The sequence below is a fragment of the Crotalus tigris genome, unplaced genomic scaffold (genome assembly GCF_016545835.1).
Source record: "Crotalus tigris isolate CLP2741 ecotype Arizona unplaced genomic scaffold, ASM1654583v1 scf7180000017987.690289119674:8195010, whole genome shotgun sequence".
In the NCBI taxonomy this organism is placed as follows: domain Eukaryota; kingdom Metazoa; phylum Chordata; class Lepidosauria; order Squamata; family Viperidae; genus Crotalus; species Crotalus tigris.
The window spans coordinates 5,394,929-5,405,222 of NW_024096758.1; the positions used below are offsets into that span (position 1 = coordinate 5,394,929).

A 10,294-nucleotide genomic window follows, 5' to 3' on the forward strand; every position below is an offset into this window, starting at 1 on the left:
GCCTTAAATAGCATAATCTAGCCCACAAATATATAAACAATAGTAATTTATTTCTTGCCTTGTTCTACTAAAAAATTCAGCATATAGAGAAAACTAGGATGCCTCTGAAAGGCCAAGGAGAGATTGCATGGAAAATACATAAGACCTATCCCAATACTCCCAGGAAGGAAGGAATACATCCTAAGGAAACATGAACAAAAAAAAAAAAAAACAGCTCTTTCCTTCAGAAATATTTAATTGTGCTGATAAAATCCTAACATATTTTTTATCACAGTGTGAAAAATGCCCTTGCCCAGTACTGCCCCATAGAAAAGGATTCGGGGCAGCTCAAGAGGCAGGATGCTACACAGCAACTAAAGCTCTCTGGAGCAGCAGTTCATCACGGGAGATGATGAGTGATACCAATTTACCAGACAGGCATTCCAAATCCTGCCATGTTTCACACTACACCCTGAAATGCAGCTTGGCACCAACGCATAGGTCAGAAAGGGCAGTTCCAGTTACTAGGGGACAGCCCTAGCAGGGCAGTTGGCCTCTCTGGCACTGGGAGGCGGGGAGCTCAATATCCCCTCCTCCATCATGAGTTGGGCTTTGACAAGGGCACAGTATAGCTGGCTAAAAAAAAAATAAAAAAAATACCAAGATTGGAAGGAGAAAGAATGACTGGGGCAAAGACTGCTGGGCTGGCAACATTCATCCATTTTCTTTTCCTCCACTGCTGTGGGAAAGAAAGAACCATTCTGCTGCAGGAGAAGGGGCTGTTCCTTGGGCCCAAAGAGGCAGAGCTAAAGTGTCTCTCTTTCCTTCAAACCAGCCCCTTGCAAGGTCTGAGTATGCCCGTGGCCATGTTCCCTGAGAAGATTTATGACTCTGAAGCAGGCATTCAGGCACCCTCACCAAAGTCACTGCACAGCATCACAACTGGAGAGGGAGCTCTTTGTCCAGAGTCCAAATGATTGGTAATTCAGGCCTGGGCAGGGTATCTCTGGAATGGCTGCAGGAATAGGAACTGTGCTGTGCCTGGAAACTGAACTCTATTGGAGGGAAAGGGAAAGTGAGGTTAGAAAAGGAGGAGCAAGATACAAAGCTTTAAAACAAGTTTGCCTACTAGAAATGGACAGATGTTTGTATTAGCAAATGTCTACTGTTGATCTGTGCACAGCATTCAGGATCTGGAGAAAAGGATGTCTCTCCTTTTTCTGAATAGTCTCTTCCAGTGCTAACCAGTGGACCCATCACTAAAATAGATGAGACTGAGAGGAAGCCAAAGCAACTACAGATACATAAAATAAGACAATTGTTCAGGGTGGCCTTAGCATTAGAGATTTATCTGGAGTAGCATTTTCAGCTAAGCAGGTATCGATATTGCTACTAATGCAGAATGACTGCATCTGCTGAAGGTATTCTTGGCCATGACTCCCTTGTCTTCTACTTCGCCCATCTCCACATTCAGTCATCTGCATCAATCATCCAGATAAATCTCAGGCATGTAACTATCACTTTGTGAATTGGGCAACAACTAGCCAACTCAATTTAGCCACATGCCCTTTGCTTGGCAAGGAATTTGTTCCCTGAATGTGTAATAGCAAGCCCAGTCATTACAACAGTAAGTTTCTGAGTGTGTATCCTCAGATTGTAGTATTAGTACAGAAAGCAGCAGCATTCCATTCCACAGCAGATTTTAACCCACCAGCCCTTCCATAGACCAGCAATATTCTGTAAAAACCTTGTCCTTGCTGAAAAAGATCTTAGATCTAGCCAAGGGTGTGTTACATTTCAGAAAACAAAGGGGATTCCATTCAAGGGACTGCTGCACAGTAGGATATGGTCAGGAAAAGGGCCACAAACTCCAGCAGCACAAAGCTTCTTTTAGACCCGTCTGAATCCAGACACCAGCTGTCAAAAGTCTCCTGTAGCTTCCCTGTGATTTTCCCACCACACACCAGAGATCTCGCCCTGCTTACAAGGTCATGGCTTGCGGGACTGATTCTCATCTGTAGTGTGCAATGTTGCATTTGCTGTTGGCTGCATTTGGATAGCATCGCCACCTAGAGAAGACACACAGTATATCACGTCCATTAGCAGCAGTTTCATCTATTTGAAGCAGAGGAACAGGGGGAAAACACAACTCTCAATATTCCAAAACAGTAATTATTTGTCTATGCCCTAGACCTGAGATTGGCTGCCTTACAGGGGGAGGGGAGAGGGTCTAAACTTAATAGGTCGTGGGGGGGGGGGGTTGAGGGTCTTAGCTTTCAGGTTATTATCGTCTGGAACATTCACATTACTGTACACGTGATACAAAAACCGTAAGAGATAAAAATATGAAATATAAGCATATGCCTAGATTGCAGATAAAAAAAACCTGCTTCATTTGTCACAGCCAGGAAATCAGCAAAGTCTCCGTTATAGGCTTTATTTTGGCACTGTCACTATATTGGATAGATTGTTTTTTGGCATCACAATCATAATTTGTTGATGGTATTTTACTCCACTTATAGAGGGCATCACACATCTATCATAGCCAGTGCGCATTTGGTTCAGTGTGTCCATATTACATGATTTCAAGTTGACTAAAGCAATGGATGCAATCAAATCGCACATGGGATTTTATTATAGTTTTTGTGAGGACCCTCAGGCTCTTCTGTTTTTAAAAAACTGTATTAGGCTTATGTTAAGATTAGTGTGTGCAAGTTCCATTGGCTCAAGGACTATGCTAAATTCTTTGCATTTCTTAAAGGGTGAAATGCTGCACACTTCTGCTTTTTTTAGCTCCCTTAAATTCTCCAAATTCCAAAAATCATTGAATCACACAGTTGTGGATTTTAAAGAGATCACATGAATCATCTAGTCCAACCCTGTGCTATGTGTAGGAAAACCAATTAAACTATATTTGAGAGATGACTATCCAGCCTTTTCTTAAATATCTTCAGGGATGGCAAACCCACAATGTCAGTAGCCAGATTGTTGTACTGTTGTATAGATTTATCCCCCCCAGGAGCCCCCAGGATTTCTTTAAGTAAAAAATAATATTTATCAAAACATTCTGAGGAAATGTAAAAAGTATGAGCAAACCATGAGGGTTTACACTGCATTTGTTACACATCTGTCTGAATGCAGATATTTTTTTGTGTATTTCCTGTTCAAATCACTGGAAAATTGTTTGGGTTAGCATTGTATGCCACTTTCAATCATAAGAAACATAGTCTGTGTGGAATATTTCCCATTTTTCCTATTAGATCAGAAACCACAGAAAAACCAGCAGAAAAAGATTATTAATTTGTTCCTATTATTAATTGAAGAAGCTAAATAATTTGTTGTTAATAAGCAGCCAGCTAATTACTTGATCTCCTGGAGATCAGAAGCTAGCAAGAAGTCAGCACTTGCAAGAGATCTCTGGAAGACAGGAAATGAGGGAACAAAAGGGCAGAACTCATGTGAACATGTTCTGTGCATGTGAAGTGACATACAGGGTGCATCTGACATATCCTAGAAAGAGGTGCATATGCCAAAACCTCCACCAGCATTTCCCTTGGCTCTGGAGGGTCAGCAAGTGCACAAAACTGAACTCCATCCTTATCCCAGTGTTTGCCCTAACAATCTCACCATTATCTTCTGCACGGATCTGGGCCTCCAGGTCTTCAGGATTGACATACTTGTAGGACTCATCATCTTCAGGTGGGCGGCATTTCCCACAACAGAAACAGCAGCAGCAGCAACAACAGCAACATGTAAAGATGCCACAACATGCTACTAATGTCTGGAGAAACAGTACAAATGATAAAATTAGCTTCCTCTTAAGAATAGTCAATAACAAACACTGTCACAGCAAAAGCTGGTTTCTGGAGAAAAGAAAAAAAACCCTGTCTGTTCCTCTTCCGTGAGCCACCTACCTTGAACCAACACTTGGACATGAGGAAGTAATACTTCACACTTTCTTCCCCAAACTGCTCAGACACATAGAGTCCCATGGAGCCGTATTCATCATAGAGACGCCTCTTGTTCTCATCACTGAGAATTATATTGGCGTTATTGATCTCCTTGAACTTCTCTGCTGCTTCTGGATTATCAGGATTCTTATCTGGGTGATATTTCAAAGCCAGTTTCCTGGGGAGAAAGGTGTGGGTTTACATATTTAAGTCACATCAGCAAACATCCTCCATAGTGTTAATAGATTATGAGCCCTCAAAGCTCAGGGAAGTCAACAGCTCCTTCTATAGCAGCGGTTCTCAACCTATGGGTCGGGACCCCATTTGGGGTCGATTGACCATTTAACGGGGGTCGCCAAGCAAGACTGTCCGCCATTTTTTCCCCCTTTTCCAGCGGGTGCCTTACCTCCCTTGGGCTGGGCCAGCTGGTGGCCCAGCTGGTGGTCGGCCTGCTCCATCTCTGTCGCTTGCCAGCTACGTCTCGGCCAGCGCAGGGGGCAGCACCATGCATGCGTGGCGTTCTTGGGCAGGGAAAGTCCTCAACTTACAATCGGTTGGGTAGTCCTTGACTTACGACCGGTTTAGTCCTCGACTTACGACCGGTTGGGGGGTCGCAGCATTAAAAAGGTTGAGAACCATTGTTCTATAGTAAGAGCTATTGACTGGGCTCAGTCTCTCCTTCTGTCTCCCAGTCACAGAAAGAGGCTCTAGACAAATGGCTTAGGAAAAAGCATCATGGGCAAAAGCAGAGTTCTCAAATACCATCACTTGACAGGGTCTCTCAGTTTTAGCAACTTGATCTTCCATCTGGACCACTGCAATGTCCTCAACATGGGGCTGCTCTTGAAGAACATTTGGAGGCTTCAAGTGGTGCAGAATGCAGCAGCACAAGTTATTCTGTGCATTCAACATCTACTTTCTACGAGATGCATCGGCTGCCAGTGTGGTTTTTGGTGCAATACTTAAGAGGGATGAGGAAAGATTCCATAAGGGTGCCGTGGCAGAGAAGGCCTGTAGTTCTCTAATAGACAGGACCTGTGGCATGTCTTCTCTTCAAATCTGATGGAATAGACCAGTGGTTCTCAACCTGTGGGTCGGGACCCCATTTGGGGTCGAATGACCATTTCACGGGGGTCGCCAAACCACGCTGTCCGCCATTTTTTTCCTTTTCCCTAGCTGTCTTACTCCCTCTTATTGGTGGCCACACCCACTTGGGGGTCACCACAACATGGGGAACTGTATTATGGGGTCATGGCATTAGAAAGGTTGAGAATCACTGGAATAGACAGAGGTGATCAGGGAGAGGCAGTCCCTCAGATATTTCACTCCCATGCCATGAAGTGATTTAAAGGTTAAAATCAGCACCTTGAATTGGACTCGGAAGTAAACTGGCAACCAACACAGCTTGGAGAGCAAAGGTATATAAAATGTGCCGTTCTAGGGATACAGATAATTGCTGGTGCTGCTGTATTTTGCATCGTCATACAGTTGATACCCCAGGACTGCTAGATGAAAGGCTACTCTGCATAAGCCCAGCCTGTAGAATAATTTAACGTGTTCCAAAGTGTAATCCTTAATAACAGAATAGCAGAAAATGCATTTTCTGAATCCCAGAAACTTGATTTCTGTTTTAACACCTTAACCAAAGGTACGCTAGTCAATTCTGTAAATATATCCACAAACTTTAGCAATGCTAGCCTGCTAAGGGGTTATCAGAGACCTCTGATGTTAGGTGATAAATGATCCCCTGCTTGGCTTCTTTCTAGGGCACAGAAGGAGGCAAAGCATTCTGTATCTCTGTTTGTGTACAATCTGTTTATTGTTTTATATGAAGTTTCTGGTTGCCTCCAACTATCACAAGAACCAAAGCAGGGGGACTCCTGTGAAGTCAAACATCTTGGAAATAGGGAAAGCTAACTTAAAATCCAATCCGAGAACGACAGAATAGGTACCCAACCTGTATGCTTTCTTGATGTCTTCTGGGGAAGCACCCTTTTCCAAGCCCAGGATGTGATATAAGCTCTCTCCAGCCCGTGACATCTTCCTCTGTGGCCGGCCTCCTTCCGCCATCTTGTTCTAAATTAAGCAGCAATACAAAGGGCTGAGCTATAGCACAAAAAGAAGAGGAAGTCATTGCAGAAGAGAGTAAATGCCTATAGATCAGAATGTCTGTTGCTACACAGGGGTGCAGATAACCCCTGCTCCACATCCCACTGTGAAGGAAGCAGAATCTGGGTAGTATTCAGGGAACGCATCTTGTGCTGTGGAAAACTCTTGCTCGTGTCCTTTGCTTGAGGATTATATCTTAGTCTGCTAAAAGGATGAGATAAGAAACCTTATGTAACAGATCCTAATTCTGTGGCCCTTAGTAAACTGTCCTGGTATGAGGAGAAAAAACAGGGGAGGGGCCAAATAAACAGATACCTTTTATTCATCAGAAAGTGAAGAAAAATATGAAGCAATGACACCACCATGCCAGGTTTTGCCCTGCTGTTTGTATAAAGCAATGCAGGCCAATAGGATGGAGGACGGGTTTTGCCCTCCGTCTTTGGTAAATAATTTGCCTTGAGCCACAGAACTTATGCACGTTGAGTCCCATTTCATTCAGCTATAAGAACAGAAACCTTCAACTCCTTGCCTAATCCTCAAATAAGGCTTCAGCTCTTCTTGGTGCGTTGAGGCTGCCTATTCATGGAATCAGATGACAAAACTGGGCAAGATTCAGTTTTGCTTCTAGCCTTGGTCTTCTGCCTCAGTTGAACTGGCTCAATGGAGAAAATAATGACATGGCCATCTGGGTCAACAGAAGCAGCTGATCCGATTTATGGCAATGGTTATTATTTGGAGCCAAAATGGATATTATTTGTTAACACTGCAGGTCAGTGGCTCAGCTTTTCTCCAAGTACTATGTTGCAGATTTACCTATTTTAAGTCAGGATTTTTCTCTAAGCCCAGCCTCCCGCTTAGTACACAGCAAGACCCTCCTGTTGTGCTACCAGGGAGCAAAGTTAAGACAGCCTGAGCAGGCTCTGCAAGACTGAATGTCTTAGTCAGATTAATCCCCCAAAGGCTGAGTCATTTCATTTGAAATGCCAATGGAATGAGGCTGTCCTGCACCAGGCAGAGGTTGGGTGAATTTTCTGCAGTAACCAACACTGAACTCTACTAGTAGTTCCTGGCCAAAAGGACAGTAAACAGTGAGTGTTTGTTGAATAGAAGTTAAGGAAAGTAAGATCCTATTATTTAACTTCCCAAGCAAGGGTTGCAGTATATATGTCTAGCAACTTTCAAAACATTTTGCTAGTTGCCTTGTTAATCAGTATTTATTTGTAAGCTGCTTGTTTCCTTTAATTTATGGGCCACAAAATATTTATTCATAGGCAGAAATCCATTTAACTATGGTAACTGAACAGAAAGGCTCTGGAAAAAAGGTATCCTTTCTTCTTCAAACCAAAGTTAGAGTCAACCTTATAAAATGTTGATGCTCGGTTCCAAAAGCTTGTGGAGAGATAAATTCAAGATCTGCAGGTTACAAACTTTCCAGTTGATTTCATTTTCCAGAACAGCTCCAGTTTCAAAACAGAGAAGGAAAAGTACATCTTTAGGCCCATCCTGTGTGTGTGTGTGTTCAACTTCAAGAGTTTACTTTATCTTAACAACACAACAACAAAAGACACAGCACAACTCAAATTGCTCCGTCACCACAAACAAAAACACAACTAGCAACGTGAGAAGGAATGCAGTGTTTTGGGGGCTTTAGTGTGTCCTGAACAGATACAATCAACCCTGTCACTTCAGGGGCTTTAAATGACATTATCAAGATAAAGTCAAGATGAAATCATCCTCATCCTACTGCACGAGATCTCCACATAGGGTTATGGAACTTTCTTCTTTCTTCCTTTTTCTCCCCCTCCTCCTCCCCCTCCTTCTCCTCCTCTTTAATTCAGAAGCAAAGTCAATGTACAGTAAACCTTATTGCCACCTACTATATATATATATGTATGTATGTATGTATGTATGTATGTATATGTTATTTCTCTAAAGGCTAAACTTCAATAACAATTCAAGAGTCTTATTTTTGCATTCTGCATCCAAAAATATTTCCTGCCTCCTGCTATACAATTCGCATTTATTCCTGGAGAAGGCCCTGCCTATTCAGGTAATAAAATAATTTGATTTCTGAATTGTCTGAATTGCAAACTTAAAGTTTCTAGCATCTAAACAAATAATAGCAAGTGCTCACTACATGGGATTCTGTATATCACATTTCCCAAAACCACTCCATTCTCAATATTAATCACAGATTTTTTAAATCCAAAACTGACAAACAACAACCTCTCTACAAGGTATTTTCTTCCATTATTCCCTGAATAAGTTTACAAAGAACAGAAATAAGCGCAATCTTCTATTATCTAAATAATGCCCAATTTACCTAATACTATTATTACATTTCATAGCTGAATTTCTTAAAGGGTCAAATTAACACAAAACAAAACATTTTGTTATCAGCCCTCCTTAGTCTGATAAGAAAAGAGGATGCACCAAACCAGCTGAATCCTTATTTCCTTTCTTGCTGGCACTACCCAAAGGAATCAGACATTCCATGATTAACCTGCTTGTTCTAGATATCCCAAATTGATTAGTTATTATGCAGCCTTTATAATTAAACTGTGATTAGCTTCTAAATTGTAATTACAGCCTGGAAAGGTTTATCCATTATATTGATAAAAATATGCAAAGTTCCCTATTTGCTACATTGACTCCATAGAATGCTCCAATATTTGGATAGCAAAATAGGCAATGGCTTGACTCATAAGAAGTTGAAAATAGATGAGCTATAAAACTGTTGTTCTTAAAATAAATTATACAGCAATGGAAGGTCTCTGGTGCCTATTCCTCCTGGACAACCTGCTTCTTGGCTCATTCTCCATGTCAAAAACTATTTAAAGTATGGTCCAGGGCATAATTTATGGTACAATTTTTCATACTTATGTTCCGTGGCAATTCCATTAGAAGACTAAGGTTAAAAAAACGTTTACTGAAACAGCCAATTTTCTATCAATTTTCTATCTATTTGTTTCTTGATCAGGAGTTCTGGGAATTTTTTTCAAAACAGGTTCTCCAACCTAAAAAGAGTTTTGGAATACCCCTGATTTACCAGATTCTATACTTCTGCCACCTGGATATCTTAAACTTCCTTGTTTCCAGCTTCATTAACTTTTCACATCCGATTCCTGTTTTTATGCTCTGACAGGTCTCTCTCTTCCTTGCATGGCACCATTTAATTTTCACAATATCTGACATGTTAAATACATTCTTTTAGTGCCAAATTATTGGTATAGAAATCAAATACATACATACATACATAGACATATATTCCCCATTTTTGCTTTCGTCAGCCATAGGTGCGAAAACCAGCCGCCCTTCATTCTTTTTGAGAATCTATCCCCATAATTCCCCATCCTTCTACAAACCTGAATTTCTTCGGTTTCGCCCTGGATCCGTTTCTCCTCCCTCCTCAGTCGTGTCCTTTCAAAGTCCACTGTTACCTTTTACCTACAGTATAGAAACCGCTGCCGTCACTCCTTCGTACAGCGCTCGCTTAATCTCTTGGGCCTAACAGTTTACTTTCAGAAAATCCTATTATTTCCGCCCGTCAATCCTACCGATTTAATGAGAGTTTGCAACTCCCTAAACTGCACGGCGCGCGTCTCGCGGCGGACAAGGAAAAAAACAACAGCTCCTCCCTCACGGAGACTCAGATAGGCCAAAGAGCAAAACCGCAGGACGCTCAAGCGCAGAAGGTCTCCCTCCGCCACTCGCCGCTTACCCCCAGACCGGCCCTCAAGCCCACCTACCGCTGCTCGTTTGTTCCACTCACAGAAAGTGACCGGCCGACCGGCCTCCAGGGTGCTCACTGCGCAAACGCGGAAGTGTTTAGATTAGAGAACTGCAACTTGTGAGTTTGCGCGGCGGGAAGAATCCGCTGGAGTTCATATCGAAGAGTTCGGTAAGAAGCTTTGACAGTCCACGAATATCTGAGGTCTTTTGAGATCTTTCTTCCTTCCTGAAATGGAGAGGGAGAAAGAGAGAGAGACAGCTGAGACTGCTTTTGGTGGCTTTTGCACTGTTATGAGGTATCATAGGTATTTGATTTTGACTGATCGAGGTGTATGAATTCAACCAATTGTGGTTTATTCAGTCGTGATTAAAATCCTGGTTTAGCATAATGTGAACAATCAAAACTATTCGGATTTGACAAATTGCAATCCAAACGGGGTAAAGTTTCAATTTACTCCAGAGAGCAGCTTCTCTAGATTATAACTTTGTGGGCCTATTTGTAATACTGCAGAATATAGGTAGTC

At 42.1% G+C, this 10,294-nt stretch overlaps 1 protein-coding gene across 5 annotated transcripts; it reads right to left on the reverse strand.

Annotated features, from left to right (window-relative positions):
- Positions 1-217: 217 nt before the first annotated feature.
- DNAJC5G (DnaJ heat shock protein family (Hsp40) member C5 gamma) lies at positions 218-10,061 on the reverse strand. Of its 5 annotated transcripts, none has more exons than XM_039346118.1 (7): positions 9,811-10,061; positions 9,404-9,485; positions 5,887-6,005; positions 3,894-4,107; positions 3,607-3,760; positions 1,965-2,048; positions 218-1,034 (listed from the first exon to the last, which is right to left on the reverse strand). In XM_039346118.1, the coding sequence occupies exons 3-6, from the start codon at positions 5,997-5,999 to the stop codon at positions 1,969-1,971; spliced, it is 561 nt and encodes a 186-aa protein (XP_039202052.1). In that variant the 5' UTR covers positions 6,000-6,005; positions 9,404-9,485; positions 9,811-10,061; the 3' UTR covers positions 218-1,034; positions 1,965-1,968. The 5 variants fall into 5 exon arrangements, with proteins under 5 accessions (XP_039202052.1, XP_039202049.1, XP_039202053.1 ...); XM_039346115.1 differs by having other exon boundaries at positions 9,788-10,060; XM_039346119.1 differs by lacking the exon at positions 9,811-10,061 and adding an exon at positions 9,596-9,756.
- Positions 10,062-10,294: the final 233 nt, after the last annotated feature.

Excerpts from the sequence above, each read along its gene's own strand:
- DNAJC5G (XM_039346118.1), bottom strand. The coding sequence starts at position 5,999 with ATGGCGGAAGGAGGCCGGCCACAGAGGAAGATGTCACGGGCTGGAGAG. Across the intron at positions 3,761-3,893 it reads TGTCCAAGTGTTGGTTCAAG|ACATTAGTAGCATGTTGTGG; the intron begins GTAGGTGGCTCA and ends CTGTTTCTCCAG. Across the intron at positions 2,049-3,606 it reads GATCCGTGCAGAAGATAATG|GTGGCGATGCTATCCAAATG; the intron begins GTGAGATTGTTA and ends TGTCTTCTCTAG.